General features: G+C 53.8%; 1 protein-coding gene across 1 annotated transcript in view; it reads left to right on the top strand.

The window, feature by feature from the left end:
* Window positions 1–4,293: 4,293 nt before the first annotated feature.
* The window catches only part of LOC105000602 (secreted and transmembrane protein 1A-like), a 26,770-nt gene continuing 10,758 nt past the window's right edge, over window positions 4,294–20,305 (top strand). The window contains 6 exon segments of the mRNA XM_010856548.1: window positions 4,294–4,444; window positions 4,656–4,970; window positions 5,554–5,586; window positions 5,841–5,920; window positions 5,922–6,002; window positions 14,583–14,701. Coding sequence (XP_010854850.1) covers window positions 4,357–4,444; window positions 4,656–4,970; window positions 5,554–5,586; window positions 5,841–5,920; window positions 5,922–6,002; window positions 14,583–14,701 — 716 coding nt within the window. The 5' untranslated portion in view covers window positions 4,294–4,356.

Genomic DNA, 20,305 nt, shown 5'->3' with positions numbered 1-20,305 from the left:
AGAGAGTTGGCGTCTTGAGCTCCTGCACGTCCACCCATACGCACAAAACCTACGTCCCGGACCACACCTGGGAACACCGGGACACCTGCTGTCCCTGACCACATCTGGCGTGAAACACTTTCACGTCCAGGCCAACGCTGCGACTCTCATACTTGCGCACACACACTCACTTTCATGCACATACACACTTGTGTGCACTGACAAGGGGCACACATGCACACTCAGCCCATTCTCTCATAAACACTCATTAAAACAGAGGGAAACCTGGAGAGGGGCACTCCACTGACTCGTTCTATGCTCTCCTTTCATTTTTGGTTAAGCTGCAGCAGCAATCTAAATTCAATTCACCACCCACTACCGGTGAATGATCTGAAATTTGAAAGCCAGTTTCCACTCCCAGTGCCTGGGGAGCCAGAGCCCCTGGGAAGCCCTCATCCCCTGGGACTAAATAGTGAAGGTGGTGGGGAGGTACCCCCTGAGGGTGCAACCAGCAGGTGCAAGGAGGGGAGGATTCTCAGAGGAAGAGCCTTGTGAAAGAGAGTGAGAAGTAGCCCAGCTGATGGGCTGGCAGGTACTGATGGCCCGAGGGAGCCGCAACGGTTTACAGAGTCAGCCCTCAGGCCTGCAGGAATTTATTACTGCCCAGTAGGGATCCGTCCAGAGCAGGCAATGACAACCCAGTCCAGTAATCTTGCCTGGAAAATCCCATGGACGGAGGAGGCTGGTGGGCTGCAGTCTATGGGGTCGCACAGAGTCGGACACGACTGAAGCGACTCAGCAGCAGGGGCAGCAGCAGCACCAGGGACACTCCCTTCTGGCCACAGCAGCAGGGACAGGACACAGCAAAGGCCTCCTGGACTGGGGCATCCCTTCCCTCTGAGCCAGGGTTGGGGCTCCGTTTCAGTGTCTCCTGAAGGTGGTTGGTCGCCTCCCTCCACACTGTTGGTCAAAGGCCTGCCTGGACAGCAGGGTGCTCACCCTCCCATGTAAATATCCAGGTACATACACGTTACCACTGAGCCTTTACGTGGGAAACCTGGTCCAGCTTCTCCTAGGTGCTGCAGGAATGGAGATCCCTGCCGACCGAGAACCCCTGTGCCCCTGGTCACCTGAATAGCCTCGAGCCACATACTTGCTGCCTCAGTTTCCCCAAGGTCCTGTGGCAGGACAAAGTGCTGGCAACGGCATGCACTTTCCAAGGTGTTCCAGTGACTCCCAAATGTGATCAGGTCCGCAGTGACAGCACAAATCCCAGCTGTGTGCCCCAGCTTAACACATGGAGATACCAGCACCTGTGACAGTAATCTGAGAGAATGGTGAATTGTTGCCTCACTTTTCCCAACTCCAGAAACCTCAGGGCCCCTCCAGCTCTTGCCCCATCATGCAGTCTTCCTGTACCACTCCCGACCCTCTGCCTTCTCACCCCGCTCTTCCCCTGTTGTGCCCTGGCCTCTCTCTCTCCCATTTTCCTGTCCTTTGCAGCATGAGAGACAAGAGGAGGGACTCAGGCAGAGGAGTGGAAATGCCAGACTTAAAAACCCATATGAATTTCAGATAACGAATCACTTTGAAATGTAAATATGTGGCAAATACTGCACAAAATATGCCTATATTTAAAAATAAGACAGCAGTGGAACCCCAGACTGATAAGGCCAGCCAAGGTGCCTGAGGACAAGGGGAGCTCCTCCCATCCCCAGTCCAGCTCCTCCAGCCCAGACCAGCTCCCACCATGCCCATTCCAGCTCATCCATGCTCAGACCAGCCCTTCTGCACTCAATAAGGTGGAAAAGTCTGTGTCTCCGATGTACAGATTTGGTTTAGTTGAGACTGGTCTATGGTTTCAAGGATCTACCCCAACCTGGAGTTCTTCCCAGCTCCTAGGCTGTATCATCTGACAATGAGGAGCCAGGCCCAAGGTGGTTGGAGTTTGGGGGCAGAGACTGGTGGGAAGGGACCCTGGCATCCCTGTCCAGATTCTGGAACCATCCAGAGCCCTTCCCGGTGAGAACCTCAGGGAGCTCATGAAGTTGGACTGAGAGGTTCGTGTGTGTGAGGGCAGAGCCCCGCCATGGCCTGGGGAAGGCTTGGGGAAGACTGGAGGTTTGAGGGCAGCGGAAAGAGCTGCAGGGAGTCCCCACGGGTGCCCATCTGGGAGCCCGTACTTCAGCAATCTTGGACAACACGACGGAAGATGGCCAGGGGTCACCTGTGCACAGGCCATACTCCCTCAGGAGGACTCCAAGTGGTGGTAGAAAGTCTGTGAGTGTCAGCACTGCTGCAGGGAAATATCCTTCCTTGTCTCTTCCAGCTTCTGGCGGCTCTGACATCCCTTGGCTTGTGGCCACATCCCTCCAGTCTGTGCCTCTGTCAGCTCCGGGCCTCTCCGTTGTCTGTTTCTGACAAATTTCTCTCTTTTTACAAGAAAGCCTGACACATTACACTGGGGCCCACACTTCTCTAATACAACTTCCTCTTTATTTATGGCTGCAAAGGCTCTATTTCCAAGTAAGGTCACCTTCACAGATTCTGGGTGGACATGTGTTTTGGGGCCACCTTTCACCCTTCCCTGGTGGATCTGGTAAAGAAAGTGCCTGCCAATGCAGGAGAGGTGAGTTTGATCCCTGAGTCGGGAAGATCCCCTAGAGAAGGAAATGGCAACCCACTCCAATATTCTTGCAAGGGAATTCCCATGGACAGCAGAGCCTGGTGGGCTCCAGTACATGGGGTTGCAAAGAGTCAGACACGGCTTAGCGACTAAAGAGCAGCATTCACCCTTGTACATACAGTACAGAGGGCAAGAAGAGAGAGACAGTAGTGGGCTGTCTAACCTGATTCCACGTATGTAAAATCACATACATGTGTGTGCACAGAACACGTGTCTCTCAGGTGACGTCTTTCTTCCTCAACTACAAATGTTGTACTTATGTGAGAAAAGAAGGCTGTCCTTCTGACGGTAAATTAGGAATAGAAGCAAGTTTAGAAAATCAAGGGAAGCCAGAGACAGCAGCACCATCACAGGGGTCTGGGGGCTGAGACTGTCCCTCGCCATGTCATTCTCCTTGTTTGACCCAGAGTCTCCTGGAGTCAGGACTGGGGCTGGTCACCAATGGCCCTCAGCTCCTGGAAGCGATTACATCCACACTTTCCTTTGCTCCTGGCCCTTCTGCCCAGTACGCAGCAAAGTGGAAAAGGAAAATCAGACACTGAATTCAAAACCAAAGGGTACCAAGTCCATGGCATTCTGGAAAAGGCAAAACTCTGGACACAGTAAAAAGATCAATGGTTGTCAGGAGTTGGGGGGAAGGATGGATGAATGGATGGAACACAGAGGATTTTTCAGGCAGTGAAGCAACTTTTTGTTGTTGTTGAGTCGCTAAGTCACATCCCATTCTTTGTAACTCCATGGATTGTAACCTGCCAGGCTCCTCTGTCCTCCACTATCTCCTGAGTTTGCTCAAACTCATGTCCATTGAGTTGGTGATACTATCTAACCATCTCATCCTCTGTGTAGTACCTAATGGTAGCTACCTGTCATTATGAAAAGTGAAAGTGTTAGTCGCTCAGTCAGGTCTGAGTCTGTCCATGGAATTTGCCAGGAAAGGCTACTGGAGTTGGTTGCCATTTCCTACTCCAGAGGATCTCCCTGACCCAGGACTGAACCCTCATCTCTTGTGTCTCCTGCATCGGCAGGCAGATTCTTTACCACTGTGCCGTCTGGGAAGCCCAAATGTCAGTTTTACTGGATGCCAAAGCCCGAGATGAGCATTTGTTTCAAAGGAAGTGAAAGTTCAGCTTTCCAGACTGTAACTCACGAGTTCCACAGGAAGACTCTTGTTGTTGATAAAAGCAAATCTGGAGAGTGGACCAAATGTCCCCAAATGCCAATCCTCAGAATGCAAGAGTGGAAGAGGGGCAGGGAGCATCCAAGGTGGTCCTAGGCTGGTGTCAGGTTCAAGTGGCCACACGAGATTCTGTGTGTCATGACCGTCTCTACAGGACACATGGCTCAGGGAGTTTGCATGTTTTATATAAAATTCAAGATAACCCCAGCAATATAAATGGACTTGTGTCCCAGGGACTTGTTTCCTGTCTCATCTGTCTCATTTGTTTCTCATCTGTCTGACAGTGGTCCCACTGCAGACATTATAAAGGTGTCGAGAAGGGTCATGACACAGTTGGGTCAGGGAGGAGCTTGGGGACCCTCACCCACCCTGGACAGGCTGCAGCCCCTCTCACTGGCTTCCCAAGGAGCCTAAGGGAACTCTGACTCATCAGCTTTCCTTCCTCCAGGGAGTGTCCCAAAAACCAGTAAGGAGGACGAGGGACCCCTTAAAACTCATCCACGTCCTGCTGGCCATGCTGACGTCGGCATCCACTCTCCTCGCTCCCAGGATGTTCTGGGTCCTCTTGTTGTTGGCGGCCTTCAGGAGTGCTCAGAGTGGAAGTAAGTGGCATGGTCCCAACTCTGCCTGTGGGGTCTGGGAGGGGGAGAGGGGGCGGGGAATGCATCAGGGGCAAGATGGGCGTGGGAGGAGAGACCTAGATCAGGCCAGGAGGGGCCCAGGCTCCAGGTAGTGCCAGTGACCCCAGGAAGGGCAGTCACTGGATGTCCTGAGGTCCAGCCATGACCCACACGTGTTACTTTCCCCGCACAGCCTGGGACAACCCCAACTGCACCAAGGGTGTGGTTTCTGTGTCGAGGGGCAAGCCAGCCACAATGAGCTGCCGCATCTCCAATGCCTTCTCCCACATCAACATCTCCCTGAAAGTGAACCCCACAGCACCCTGGAAGCTCATCTGCAATGTAAAGCCGCCAGGAGACTTCTGCAAGGATGGATGGGATCTCTGGATTTGGAAGGACCAGGCATACCTAGTAACTGATAAAGCCCGGGACACCCAGGCAGGGCAGTACAAGTGGACTCTGCAGGGACGCCAGATAAATACCGAAATCACCACACTGACCGTCGTAGGTGAGCAGGGCGGGGTGGGGGGTATTGACCCCAAGAGCTTCTCTTTTTGGCGGGCAAGAGTGCGGAGCAACTAGGGAGGAGTGACTCCTGCCCACCTGAGGTGCGCAGAGCCACGGAGATGAGGCCTGAAGAGGACTTCCACCCTGCCCCTCCCACGCCGCGGCTGTGCCCTCTCTGAGCTTCTCAGGGCAGCCCCGGCACGTGTGCCTGCTCACTGTCCCCGTGTGCTCAGGGAGCTGGCGCCTCCCTCCCTAAACACTGCCTATCCCCCCACCTCCACCCCTTGCTGTGCTGCAAACTCCCCAAGTCACCGTCGCTCCCACCCCGCCCTCGCCTGTTCATACACAGTCAGAGTCACCCTGAGCACTGGGGACAGGAAGCAGGGCTCCAGCTTTGCCCCAGACAAGGAACAGTGGGAGGGTTGAGAGGCACCCCTCAGCCTAGCCGGGCCCTGGGCGGGGAACTCAGTGGGGCCTTTTTGAGCTGCTGTATCAAGGGCTCATCTGATACCTGGGGCGGACGGGCTGTGTCAGGGCAGGCCCTGGGCAGCCCCCCGCCAACCTGCCCTGTGTCTCTTTGGCAGACTCGCATTGCCTGCCTCTCACACCTTCTGCAGGTAGGTGTTCCTATCTTCATCCTGGGCTACAGGAGGGGAGCCCGCAGAAAGCCCCCTCGGGTCTTCCCTCCGCAGACACCCTCACCCTCTGTGCCTGGAGCCCTGCCCATCCCATGCACCCATCCCCCTGCCACTCTCCCACCCATGAGCTTCCCAACCACAGGTGATGTCCCCCTCGAGGGTGCCCCCAAGGTGACGGGGGCTCCTGCACAGGTGAACAAAGGAGGGAGGGCCCGATCGCCCATTTTTCGCAGGTTGGCAGGTGAACATACCCCATTCGGATCTTAATCTTGAATACACTGAGCCAGATCTGGTTAATCTTCCCGATCCTTGCCCTGGGTGTCCTCCTCAGCCTGCTGATCTGCACACTGGTGTGGTGCCAAAGGTCTGGCTACCTGAACTTCAAGCTCCAGAAGGTATTGGCCGCTGAGCCTGGTCTGTGGGCTGGGGAGAGGCGGGGTCATCTCGGACATGGCATAGACACTCTGCCCCATGGTCTCGTACCCACCGAGACCAGTGAGAGAGTGGGGAGCATTTGAGGTCCCAGAGAGCCAGAACACCTGCCCCAAGAGGACCCCAGCCAGCAAATGCAGTCCTAGTCCCAGAACGCAGATGGCCCACCGCAGACAGGCCATGGAGTCCACACCACCCCTAGGACCCCCTAGGGGATGGCATGGGGGCTTCCTGCTTCTTCCAGGAGACCTAGATGTGTGGGTGGGGGATGTTCCCACAGGACGCACATGTAGACAAAGGTGTCTTGCGTGGCTCTCATCCCCCCCATCCTCCCCACTTCCCCAAGTAAGGAGGCTCTGAGCCTGGGGTGGGGAGCTGAGTGCACCATGCACACTGGACTCTGCAGAGGGGACGTGCGGGGAAGAGCAGGCTGAGGACTAGGAAGCTTGGCAACTTCCTGGCGTCTTCCTGATGGACATGCCAGGGAGGGCTCCTTAGCAGGTTCTGGGGCCCAAAGTGCAAAAATCTCACGTTCCATAGCACTTGACCTAACAGGACCCTCCCCTCCTCTACCCCACCCAGGCCTGGGCTCCTCCCCAGGGCAGGAGTGCCAGCTTCGGTCACCTGGGAGATGCCCCAGTCTGGGGTCCTCAGCTGATCATAGACACTCTCTTGTCTTTAGAACATGAATAAGAACCAGTTTGAGGGACCTTCAGAGAAGCACTTGAGGAACCAAAATGAGGAAATCAGTGGCCTGGGATGATGCGTGAAGCCTCCTCCACCACCCCCACAGGGTAGAGCAGCCCCTCTGGATGGGAGGCCAGACAGGTGGCTGCTGGTGGAATCTCTGTCCAACCTCCCTGGTCTTCCCCAGCCCTGGGGCTCCCCTCTCTGCCACCTGCCCCACGTGCTGCCCCTTCCTGTTCCCAAACCGCATCCCAAACCATATATGCCAGATGTGTCTACAAGCAAAGCTGTGCAGCTCCCTGAGTGTACTCTTTGTCGTTTTTTTGGAGGTGGGCTGGGACGTCTTTTTTCCTTCCTTTCCTCTTTTGTTCCCTTATGATTTGATGACTTTCGTGATGCACTTGAATTGCTTTCTCTTTGGTGTGTGTACATCTATGATAATAGACTTTAGGTTTGTCGTGACCATGAGATTTCGATACAGCAGTCTACATATACGTGCATGAGTGTCTTAAGTTGCTGATCTCTTCTTTCCAGTGCATTTCGAACGTCCTGCGTGCGTCCTCTCCTCCTCTGCTGATTCCTGGTTTTGACCTCCTGTTTGTGTGTGTGGATGGTGTCCTACTTCTACTGCATGTTTGCCTTTACTGGTGAGCCCTCTTACTTCATCCTTTTCCTGTTTCTCGTTGTGGCCTTTTCTTTTCAGCATAGAGAAGTTCATTTAAAGATAGAGCTGGTTGGTGGTTCATTGAATATGTTCCTAAAAGGTACATATAATGTGATAAAAAGAAGGTTTTTCTAGCAGTGCTGCCTTCCGTGCTCTGCAAAACGTCCACATTGCTAATCCTCAAGATGACTACACTAAACCTAGTAGCGAATCATCGAATGAGCTGAGAAATATATCCTTAAGTGAAGAAAATAAAAATCTGAAAGAAGCTGCTGTGAGTCTTACAAGCGGAAAAGCCCAACGAGGGCTTCCCTGGTGGTCCAGTGGTTAAGAATTCGCCTTGCAATGCAGGGGACGCGGGTTTGATCCCTGGTGAGGGAATTAGGATCCCAAGTGCAGTGTGGCAGCTAAGCCTACATGCCACAACTACAGAGCCCATGAGACCCAACACAGCCAAATAAATATATATTAAAAAAAAAAAAAAAAGGAGCCCAAGTACATGCAGAAGGCCAGATATCTGGGAGTCCTCACTCACCACGAAGAATCTCAGGTTGGATCAATGCACGGTGCCTGGCGAATGTCCTCACAGGAGGGTAACGATCCCAGAACAGCTTCGCAGGCTGTTCTGAGTCCAGGTCTAGAACTGACTGCATTTGCATCTCCCAGGTTAAAGAAAGGTTCGTGCCAGAAATGCTGGGTTTGTTCCACCCCCTGGGCCAGGTCCCTCAGACACAGTGGGCACGGCACGCGGGACCGCCAGGCTTTGGGGGCCGTGGAAATCTGTTCCGTTTTGCCTAAAACAAACCAAAGGTGTTGATGCTTTGAAAGTCATTCAAAGGTCATTTTAATATTGCTATTACGATGGGACGGGCTCACTTTAGGTCATTCAGCCCCTGCACACCCAAGGCAGGAAACCTAGAAAGAAATACTGTGTCTGGGTCTTTGACTAATTTTAATTTTCGACTTGTTGCTTATCTGTACGTTCAAGGATTTCTCTAAAGGAAGTTTAGCTCTGAGTCCTTGCAGTGCCCTAGAGACCCTCCCCCCCAGGCCCTCCTTGCTCGTCCTCAGCCACACTGGCCCTCTTTCAGGCCCTCAGAAACCCCAGGCATTCTCTGGCCCTGGGGACCATGCGTGTGCTGATGCCTCTGCTTGGAACCCTTTCCCAGATATGCCACCTGACCCTCTCTCACCTCCTGAGTCCTTTACTCCTGTGGCCCCTGAGGTTCGGCACCCCTCTCCCAACAGGTGCTGTGTGTCCTGCCGCAGGTCTGCTCGTGCTTCCCTGGAGTCGTCTCCAGTCCCCGGACCTCTCGTTCATCTTACCCTCTGCCCTTGACACTGGCCCTGGCACACGTGGGCGCCCAGGGAGTGCTGGTGATGAACAAAGGCAGGACGAGGTTGGAATGGGGTGTGTTTGACAAGCCTGATGCGTTTTTTGATTCCTGCCAACAGTTTTGCTAGGATCCTCTGGGCCTTTGGCAAGATTCTGCCCCTGAAATAGATACACCCTCCCTCAAGAAGTGTCTGTAGGTAGGTGGACAGCCCCTGCCAGGGGCAGTCACCCAGGAAACCTAATCTGCACCCACCCCAAACCCCACCCAGGACCCTGAACTATCAGCACAGGAACGTCCAGTCAGAGGAGGGGGTCTCTAGAGAGGAAATCTCTTAGGGCTGTCTGGCCACACTTGGTCCACGCGTGAACGACATGCACACACCCGGCACACACACATGTGGCTTTGGGCCAACACTGGAAGCTTGGCCCTCTAGCCCAAGGCTGCCAGGACAGAGAAATGTCTTCCTGTTCCTGGTTGCCCAGAGTCTGTCTCCTCTTCAAGCACCTCTGAGCCCTCGGGGTCAGGGTCCAGGCATGGGTGTCCCTCTGCCCTGAGGGCTGCTCACCAGTACCCTGGTGCACCAACATACTGGATGGTAGCCCAACTGAGCAGTTCCAGCCCTCGCACCCACAGGAAAGAGAATCGTGAGCCACCCGGGCAGCCACAACCTGGGCACATGCCCCGGGCCTTTCCCCCAATGAAAGGGTGACTGAGTTGATACTCCAAGTTTCTGGACATAAATCAGGTCCCAGCAGAAAGTGAACCAGAAGACCAGGGCATCTGGAAGCTGACCCCCATCCCCACCTGGGGACCCCCTTGTCCTTCTCCTGGTCCTGCCCCTGCCCATTCTTGCCCTCCTTTCTCCTCTCCCTGGTGTGCAAGTGGGGCAGAGGGGCAGGATCACGGGGCTACCAGTGTTATCTTAACTAGACACTCCTGTGAGAAAGTCAGCCCTGAGCTTCTGAGCGGGGCAGGGGCAGCTTGTGAGTTATCCTGGATGATCTGGAGGGGTCTCTGATGGGGACTCGACCTGAAGGCCATGTGGCTGGCCCCCAGCTCCTCCCCAGGCTCGCCCTAGAGTGTGGCAGGAAGGCTCGCTCCAACCTGGAGCTCATGCACACCAAGAGGGGCTCTCTAAGGAAATTAACACAAAATCACCAGTACAAGTCCTGGGACAGAAGCAAATGCTTATTTGGAATGAGAAAAGAAATCACACATTTTATAAAGCATCCAAAATATCCAGGAAGTAACAATATTTTAAAAGTAACTGACACTGCAGACCATTCTTTTTTTTTTTTTTTGACTGCATAATTTCACTGTCTCCTCTTTGGTGGCCTCTTCAGACGACCACAAAAGAGCACAGAGAAATGTCATTCTTATGAAAGCACAAGTCTGGCCGGAACAAGACGTTTATGATGGAGCAGGATGGGCTTGGCCTGCTGGGGTGTGAAACAAGTGCCTTGGTGCCCTACAAACACAGGAATTTCAGAAAATTCTAGTTTTCAAAGTCTCACACAGAAAGAAAGATGGGCGGCAGGCGTTGGGGGTGGGGGTGGAGTTGGTGCAGGTATAACTGTGTCTGACTGCATCGTGGAGAGCAGTCCCGGAAGTGAAATGCGTGTTGACCAGCATGGGCGAGTACCACGGCCTCTGCCAACAATCTCACATCTTATACACCTCAGCTGACGCTGCCAGGCACCGAAGGACACGGGTCCCTTTCGTCCACCCCTTGAACCACACATCTCACAGCTTCCTGTCATGAAGCCAGAGAGCCCGCCCAGAGCAGGGGGCGTGTAGGGAAGAAGTCTGTACCTGGAGGCCAGAATGGATTGCAAATGTAGTGGTTTAAAACAACAGCAATTAATTTTTTCACAATTCTGGAGGCCAGAAGTTCAAAACCAGCGTTGGGTCGGTGCTTCCTGGAGGCTCTGAGGGAGAACCTGTCCCAGGCTTCTTCCAGCTCCTGGTGGTGCTGGCGATGCGTGCTTCCTGGGCTTGTGGCCACGTCTCTACACTCTCTGCCCCGTCAGCACGTGGCCTTCTCCCAGTATCCAAAATCGTCTCTCCTTATAAGGACATTAGTTGTTTCGGGATTAAGGCCAGACAGGATGGTTTTGTCTTGACTACATCTGCAAAGACCCTGACTCCAAATAAGGTTCCGTTCACAGGTCCGGGTGGATGAATTTGGGGGAGTACCATTCACCCTTGGGCTTCCCCGGTCCCTCAGCAGTAAAGAACCCTCCTGCAACGCAGGAGCCGTAGGAGACATGAGTTCGATCCCTGGGTCAGGAAAATCCCCTGGAGGAGAGCATGGCAGTCCAGTCCAGTATTCTTGCCTGGAGAATCCCATGGACAGAGGAACCTGGTGGGCTACGGTCCATGGGGTCACAAAGAGTCAGACACGACTGAAGTGACTAAGCACATACGTTTTCAACCTCAGCTCACCATTCCTCTCCCAGATAGATAGCAAGACCCTCATTGATCTTAGAGACACTGGCACACCCATCAATAGACCTATCAAATCAACCAAATGTATTGTCAGGTCAATTTGCTCTTAACCAGGTCTCAGAGATGCTCTGGGCAGACTGAGGCCGCCTGACACGCAAGCAGACTGGAGGGAGACAGGGGTCCGGATCACTGCGCTTACACATCTTCACCAAGTTTTACATCATACGCGATGCCCCAGGCCTTGGGAGCCTCTGAGGCCTGATTGTCAGAACCACATAGTAAAACCGCCTCGGCCCACTGGATAGGATGCTTCCAGGAGACGGTGTCCACCCTGAGTTCCAGCTCAAACCCCCTACACACAACTTCTAGACACCGAGAGTGGATGGTTATTCCTATACAGCAGGTGTGATGGGCCCAGATCCTTGCAGGGCAGCACAGATCCCAGGTCAAAGACCCACCTCAGCCCCACACCCTGAAGCTTCTCTGAGAGTCTGCTGCGGGTCTCTCAACCATCAGAGCTGAGACCACCCCAGGCCTCTACCCCACAGTGGATCTTTCCAGCCCTGCCTCATACCACGTTGCTGTGGGGTCAGCTCTGGGCTCTACAAGGAGGGCATGCCCAGTTCAGGGTCAGTGGGTGCTCAGCCTGAAGAACACACCGGGCAGTGCCCTACAGATGCCTGACTGATGTAACCACATTAAGATCGAAAGACCCATGGACACCCCAGACTCAGTCCTGCTTAAGAGGAGATTTACCATCCTCTTTTATCCACCCTGGGCCAAGAGGAAGACAGAGGAGGGGACTCAGCCTCCAGGCCACAGTCCTCCAAACAAGGAGGGGATGCCAGCCCCAGTGGGCCCAGAACCCCTGGGGAGAAGCTGGCTGCTGTGGGAGCCTCGGCCCTGGGACAGCTGCCACGCTTCCAGCCCCTCAACCCAGGGTCCCACAACTACAGACTGAGGCCCACGTGGTCACCATTGTCCTGGCCTCCCTACAACACCCCAGGCTGGGAAGGACTGACCTCTCCACAACAGCCCCGGTGGCCATTAACAATGAATGAGGCCATGGGCCTGGAGAGGAACAATGGTGAGTGGCCCAGAGACTGAGACATGGGGCCCACTGCAGCATCAGGAGAAAGGGACACAAATACCTATAAGTGGGAGGGAAGTTCTCTGTCAGATGGATTTTTTCCCATCTGAGACTCCAGGGAAGCCATAGAGTGACCCTCAAACATGCCTTTGCATCTGGCTGACCCTCCTCCAGTGTCTGGGTTTCCCAGCCACATCCCATGGCCACACAGACCAACTGGGTTTAACCCATTCATTTCCCTGGAATGTAGCAATTTTTTTTCTTTCATAAAGTCTATGTGGGCAGCTATCAGCTGAAACCAGATATAGCAAAATGTCCATCTCCCCATCATGGCTGAACGCCACCTATTCTTGCAAAGGGTTCTGGTTTCAGACCACCTGCCCTCCCAGTTCATGCTGAGCGTGCCCATCTCCCCATGTAGGAAGAGAGTGGCTGTGGGGTCACGCCCCTTGTCTCACGGGTGCCTCAGGCAGGCAGGGTCACTGCAGGCTGGGTGGGGGGTGGCAACTGAGGGGGCAGAAGGGACTGGGCGCCTGTCAGCACTGTCACTGAGAGTTGTTTGCCATCGATGGCTCCCTGCTCCCACCACTGGCAGAAAGCTCAGTCTTGTCACTTCAGCAAGAGTCAGGCCGTGACCTCTGCCAGCAGCCCAGTGTGCCATGGGCGTGGCCCTGTCGGTGCTCCCCGCCCTGCTGCCTAGAGACATGTGGAAGTCGGGGTGCCTGTGGAGTTGGGGCCACAGGCTCCCCTGCTGGAAGGTTCCCAGGGAGGGAAGGCAGCAGCACGCCTCTGCTCAGATTCCCGCTGACTCGCGCCCACTGCCTCCCCAGTGCGCAGGCGGGGGGAGGCACACCTTCCACCCTGGCTTTCAGGTCTCCGCAGGTCCCCCTGCCACCACCTGCAGGAACGGATGCTGCCCTGTGAGCCAGACTGGGGTTCCCCTGGTTCCCGTGAGGCACAGAGAGGGCCTGAGCCCTGTGACCTGGGCCCAGCTCCCCACCCCTGCCTACCAGGCCACCAAGGGGACTTAGGATTCATGCTTCTGGGGTGAATGGATTAAGGAAATCTCTGATCCTAAAGGCCTGAGGGATGCTGATCTGGATGAAACCTCCAACTCTGGCCCCACCTGAGAAACAGAGGTGGCCCCGCGGATATGGAATCCATTAGCCATAGACCTTCACTTAAATACACCAAGCACCAAAGACGTAAACCTGGATGCTTCTGGTAGACTTTCTTTTCTTCTCTCACCACCTGTAAAAAGAGCATCTCCTTCAAAACACACATTCCAGGAAGCTAATAGAAAAGGCTGAGGATTAAACATTCTGGGCAAACCATAGCAATGCGGCCTCAGTGACTGGCGGCCTGCCCTCATGGAGACCGGGCTCGTCACTGGCTGTCATCTGAGTGAATGGCTGAGGCGCTTGATGAATAACACGTGTTTTTCGTTAAAATCCATTTCTAACGTTTATTTCAGTTTGTTTGTTTTGAAGTCAGAGAAAACCCCAACTCGTACGGAGAATGAGCTGGGAGGTTCAGACATTCGACACAGGCACAGGTCACACTCACTCAGCTTGCGCTCCGTGACGGTCCTGCCCACAGGCTGTAGACGGGCCTGCACTCGAGAAACCGCAGGACGTATGTGAGCAGCTCTCGTCGCCGCCACGGACCCCGCTGCTGGACACGCTGGGGGATGCCATGAGGGGACATCCTGAAGGGAATCACGAGGGGCCCAAAGAGGAGACACTACGAAGGGATAATCATGAGAGGATGCCACAAGGAGACACCATGAGGGAAACATCATGAGGGGATGTCATGAGAGGACACCATGAGGGCAGCCGTGAAGGGAACATCATGAGGAGCCGCCATGGGGGAACCGTTGGGTACACTATGAGGGGAACAGGATCAGGGACGCCACGAGGGGATAATAAGGAGGAGACCCTGCGAGGAAAGAAACATCATCCGGGGAAGCCAGGAGAGAACAACCTGAGGCGATGCCATGAGGAGAGTATCAAGGGGAACAGCCATGTGGGGAACTTGAGGGGAACTGTGAGAGGATTCTCTGAGGGGATATCAGGGGAGTGTGCCATGAGGGGACATTGACAGGTACACACACTGCCCCACGGAGGCATAGCCACGCCTCCTACTTTATGCCCCTGTTCCTGCTGTGCGTTGCACTTTTGTTTAAAGACCCACGACTAGACAAAACCAGCACGTAAACACAAGACTGAATCACACCCATAAATCTTTGGGTGGTGGGAGGATTATGGAAACTGAGGGATTCCAGGAACCCTTGACCTGCCCCACTGGCCTGTGGCAGGCCCCTCACGTTCCTGGGGATCCCAATGACATGGAGGAGCAGCCCTGGGGCTGCAACATCCGCTCCCAGGCCTGGGACTCTGGTACTGACTTACTGTTTGCCAATGGCATCCCCTGCTGGTGACTTCAGGCTGCATAGATGGGTGTGTCCCCACCCCAAACCGCAGCCTCCAGAAAGGAGCCCCAGCCCAATGCCAGCCTGGCTCTCATCAAAACTGAAACTAAGCGCCTGTCCTTGGAAACGCTGAGAACTCCCGACTCTTATCTGTGTGGCCTCTGTTTTCTGATCTGTGGAATCAGGATGCTGCGTCCTCAGCGTCCATTGTTCTCTCCCGGCAGAGCCCTGTCTGGTGGGTTGGGAACATGTGGAAGCCATCCCCAGGCCAGCTCTGCTGCATCAGCAGCCCCACAGACCTGCTGTGAGTGTGCAGGTGTGTCACGTCTGTGAGTGCGGGTGTGCAGTGTCTAAGTGTGCATGCATGTGCCCCTGGTGTTAGGTGTGTTCCCAGGGCCCTTGGAGCAGGTACCATGGTTCCTGGATCCCTCGTGCCTCGGCCAGGTCTAGTGACTGCAAGTCAATAGAAGACCTGATTAATAACCACAGGACCTTGAGATGCAGAGGGCTGGACCCCAAAGGCAGGAACCACACACTTAGAGGACTGAGAACCAGATGTTGGCTAAGGCCACTTTTGGGAAGGATTTTCTGCTTATCTGCGATTTCCAAGGCTTCTAAAATGAACATGAAGTTCTGTGGAAATAAGAAAACACACAACTGTAACATTCTCAGCCAGTCTGTAGCCTATGTCCACAGTCTGGGTGAAGCAGAGACATGGAGAAGCATCAAGAAGGGCAGAGGGGCGATCCATCCAGCCTTCCCCTGCAGATGGAAACCCCAGGCCATGCAGAAGCCTGTGAGTGGGGTGCGGGTGTGTGGATGCTGTGTCACTGTTCTGGTTCGACAGCAAAGGGGCGGGGGCGGTGTTAGGGAAATGACAATGGAGGAAGGCTTGTTCACGTTTCAGTGTCCGGAGAACAGGCCTCTGACTGACTTCTGATCTTGCCTGGGCTATGTGCCTGCTGGCAAACACACAAATTGTTACCAGTAAGTAAGGGGCACTTTGGATAAGAAAGGGCATGGGGCTTGGATTTTCTTGAGCCCCTGGAGTTCTGGCCAACTCCCTGGGGCCTGGGAAATCTCCTGACTCACAAGGTGAAACAAACAACAATGTAAAATGTGAAGGAAAACCAGAGCTGCATTGTTGCACACCCACAGATGATGGTGTCAGCTGCACCCTGGGATTCCAAGTGGGAGCCTCCAAAACCGCAACTTGAAGTCTCCCCTGCGTGATGCGGACCTTTTCCCAACTGGGACTCCATATGGCTGTTACCGAGGGACCTTCCAGCTCTGTTTACGTCTGGATGTTGGTTGGCCCCAGGTGGTGATGTATGTGCTGTTACTTTTCTCTATTGTTTCTATTTCTCTTCTTTTAAGGGCAGTATATTGAAATTAAGCCAAATATTCTTCTAGTAAATATTGAAAATGTTTATTGTGTGAAAAGTGGTTTCTTTTGTTAATGAATCCTTCGAACCAAAAACAAAAGTAAATCAGCAAAATGGTGAGGGGCGGGGATGGCTCCAAGGTCACCCAGCCAGATGTGATGCGGCACCATCCTTGAGGACTGTTTTACCTCTCTGTGACAATTGAGATTCTCTGCAATCTCAACAGACTGTCCTGGCAGAATTGGTGCCCATGAACACTCCCCATGATGCCGAAAAAAGTGATATTGCGGCAGGAGATGGTTTCCAAATTGGGTCCTGGAGCTCATCTTTGTACTAAGACTCCAGGAACAGTCATGCTTGTCTGGGGTTCATCCCGTGCCAGGCCGCATAGGACATGTGTGTGCTTACCACAGGGCATCCAACCCCGAGACAGTGTGAGGCCAGTGCTGAGAAACTTCAAAACAGCCGAGTTCATGCCAGACTGGTGGGGCTCAGGGCCCCCACATCTGGGTGTGGCCTCTCAGCTGGACTCCAGCCTGGGTCAGGCCCCCTGAGAACTGGAGAAACAGAAGGTGCCGTGTCAGAGTCCAAGGCCCCGAATCCTCAGCCAAAGGTCACTCTCATGTGGAGAAACCTCTGCAGCCTGTTCAGGGTCTGGCGTTGACTGGTTCACACCCTGGGCATCTTGCCCTGAGAATGACACTCTCTGCTCTAGCTTTCCGGTCGCCACCAGAAACATCCACGACTGAGCATCGTTTCCACTTTGGCTCAGTCTCTTCATTCTTTCTGGAGCTGTTAGTAATTGCCCTCTGCTGGTCCTGCTCTTGCCCAGTATCATATTGGACACCTTCTGATCTGGGGGCGGGGTGGGGTGGGGCGCTCATCGGGTATCATATTTTTTGCCTTTGCATACTGTTCATGGGGTTCTCATGGTAAGAATACTGGGAGGAGTTTCCATTTCCTCCTCCAGTGGACCAATTTTGTCAGAACCCTTCACTATGTCCTGTCTCTCTTGGGTGGCCCCAGGTGGCATGACTCACAGCTTCACTGAGTTACACAAGCCCCTTCACCACGACAGGGCTGGGATCCATGAAGGGGCTACGAAGGTGTATGTGCCATAATCACGATGCTGGAGATTCTTAAAGGTGGTTTCTCAAACCCCTCAGCAGAGGCAGTGGCTGGTGTGCGCTCTTTTGGTGGACTGTGCTTCTTGGGATTAGGTGGCAATTCCTTTTCATTCTTTCCTGATTCTGCAGAAAGAGAAATTGTAGGAGCAAGTCCTCGGAACACTCCAGCTTTTAGAAGCACAGTCTTCAGTACCCCGGCTCGTTTTTGCTGCCGTAGAAAGGAGGTCACTATAGCAGTGACTGGGGAGTGGGCTGTGTAATTGGCCTGGTGGATGGAGGTCACACCCTAAAACACAATCTCTTCACATCCAAGCCTTTCGAACAGGCTGAGTAATGGGGCAGAGTGACACGCTTCCCTGTGGAGGGATGGGGCCTGCCTGGGGAGGAGGAAACGTGCCTTGTGCCAGCCACCCCACGCACGGCCCTTGGTTAAAGCTGCACATTCTGCCTCTTTTTGAAAAGCAAGACTGTGGATGTTGGACTCTCAGGACATTTGGGCTAAAATGTACTCACACACTCAGACCCAGACGACGCAGGAATTCTCTGTCAATTTAAATGCCATTCTCTCAGGAATCGAAGTTTAAAAGTCATTTATATCAATGGCTTAGGGAAATTGGATTTGTGGGTCGTAGAAGATGTTTCCCCTTTTGCAACAGTCTTATAATTAGGAAGGAGAAGGCAATGGCACCCCACTCCAGTACTCTTGCCTGGAAAATCCATGGACAGAGGAGCCTGGTAGGCTGCAGTCCACGGGGTCGCTAAGTCGGCACGACTGAGCGACTTCACTTTCACTTTTCTCTTTCATGCATTGGAGAAGGAAATGGCAACCCACTCCATTATTCTTGCCTGGAGAATCCCAGGGACGGCGGAGCCTGGTGGGCTGCCGCCTATGGGGTCACACAGAGTCGGACACAACTGAAGTGACTTAGCATAAAATTAGGAAAAACGCTAAGAAAGAAGCTATTAAACCATGTACGTGGTCTCCAATCTAAGCTACAGGCAAATGAGACAAGGAAGCTCATTGCTCAGGTGTTAGGAAACCAACATCGAGAGGGCCAGGAATGCGGTGCAGGAGGTAATAGAATCACTCACTAATTAAAGCCATTGCTGCCCCCCACCCCCCAGGCTTGGCTTCCAAGCCACTGCTGGAGGAAACAGGAGAGACAGGGTGGAAATGGCAAAAAGGGGCCAGGCTAGTTGCTGCCCTGATTCTGGTCACTTGTGTTTGAAGGAGGAGGAGGAACTTGCTGCTTTCGCAATATGTTGCCAAGCTCCACATTTCTTCCCTGTGATCTTGACTTTCCAATGTATCCTGATCCCAATGTATCACGGTGGATCACTGTGGATTTTTTTAGACACTCATTCTAAGGCCTCCCTGTCTCTGGAAACCCTTCCACACCTGTGCCATAGGCACCCTCTGCAGGGTGACTTACAGGTTCATCATGCCCTCGCTCCAGGGGGACAGGTGTGCTTTCCAGGCTCCCCTAAGGAAACTGGTCAAAGGAGTGTCCCAAAATAAAACCTGGCAGGGAAAGTGCATCAGATGTCGGATGGGTGAGCTGTAGAAGGAGAGAGAGATGAAGAAAGTTTGTGAGTTGATGGCCAGGGCAGGACGGTGGCAGCAGCCAGCCCGAGGAATCGCAGGAGACCTCACAGAGGGGCCTCAGCCCTGACGACCCCTTTTCCCTGGCCAGCAGGTGGGGGCCCATTCCTCCAGCTCTGGTTTCCTTTTGTGTGTGCTGAGGCTCCAGTATCTTCCGTCCCTCCAACCACTGGGACTCAGAACTGAAATAGAAACCCAAATCTCACTTTTCCACCATGAGGACAGGTTAACCTGAAGCCCCTCAAAGGAAACACGAATCAGAAAGTCAGAATGCTTTAGCTCTAATGAAAGAAAAATGTGAGCCCTCTGGGCGTCTCTGGCCTTGATACCCCAGTGCTGTGCTGTGATCTGCCCTGACTGTGTGTCCTGCAGGGTGATAGAGAGAGCTCTGGCCAGTGATCAGCCCTTGAAGCTGGGGGCCCCTCTCCCTCTGGGTTCCAGCCACAGGGGAAGGTTTTGCCTCTGGGAGGGCTGGCCCTAGACCTACCTGTGGAGTGGGGTTGGACCCACCTGAAACAAATCCGTGGCCACCAGTTTTGTGAGGTGTGGGCCAGCATGGGGCATGGCTCCTGGACACCTCCCCCCGTGCGGTCCAGGAGCAGCAGCAGCTGGTGAGCAGCACACAGCATCGCCGCTGTCCAGACCTGAAGAACAAAGCCACGTGTGACCAGGTGCTCCAGGGATGCACAGGCAGGAGACAGGGTTGATCACAGCAGGCACAGTCCTGAGATCTGATGTGGTCTCCTGTGTGTTTATGAGCGGTGGACTGCCCTCTCTTCTGCAGCAGTGCTTAATTCTAAAATAAATTCTAAAGTTCTCCTGACAATTTTAACTCTAAACCTGTCATGGAGCTTTATTCATTGTCTGACTCCAGGATAGCAGGGATTGCTCCCAGCCCCGTGGCTCCATGGCATGCACCATGTGAGCCTACATGAGCCCGTGTTTGTGAGAGTGCCCGGCTGTGGGTCAAGTCGAGCCCGAGGGCAGTGGCCACCGTCATGGGCCAGGTGGGCTAACGGAAGTGCACGGTGAGCCCAGCAGGACAGCACCGGGTGCTTTGGGGCAGCCTCCAGCCACACTGAGCTCCAAGGTCTAGTCACTCTGCAGAGTCTCAAAGCTATCTAAGTAAAGACTAAAGAAAAGACAAAAAAGAAAAAGATACATGCAAGTTGTGTTGAAGTCTGTTTTGAGAAAAAGGTGTAGATCTGGGTTAGAAGGAGACACAGGGCAAAAGTGACCCAGGCACTCCCTATCCTCCATGAACTGCCCTGCAACACGACAGCGACACGTGCAGCCAGGGCAAGCCCTGTAAGGTATAGTTCAGGCCAAGGCAGAAAAAGGAAAGACGACCTCAACAGACACTCAGTTCAGGTCAGTTCAGTCGCTCAGTCGTGTCCAACTCTCTGCGACCCCATGAATCGCAGCATGCCAGGCCTCCCTGTCCATCACCAACTCCCGGAGTTCACTGAGACTCAGGTCCATTGAGTCAGTGAT

This window comes from Bison bison, unplaced genomic scaffold, assembly GCF_000754665.1.
Source record: "Bison bison bison isolate TAMUID 2011002044 unplaced genomic scaffold, Bison_UMD1.0 scf7180017864371, whole genome shotgun sequence".
NCBI lineage: Eukaryota > Metazoa > Chordata > Mammalia > Artiodactyla > Bovidae > Bison > Bison bison.
The sequence above is the reverse complement of the archived record's forward strand: the minus strand, read 5'-3'. Positions and strand labels throughout refer to the sequence as shown.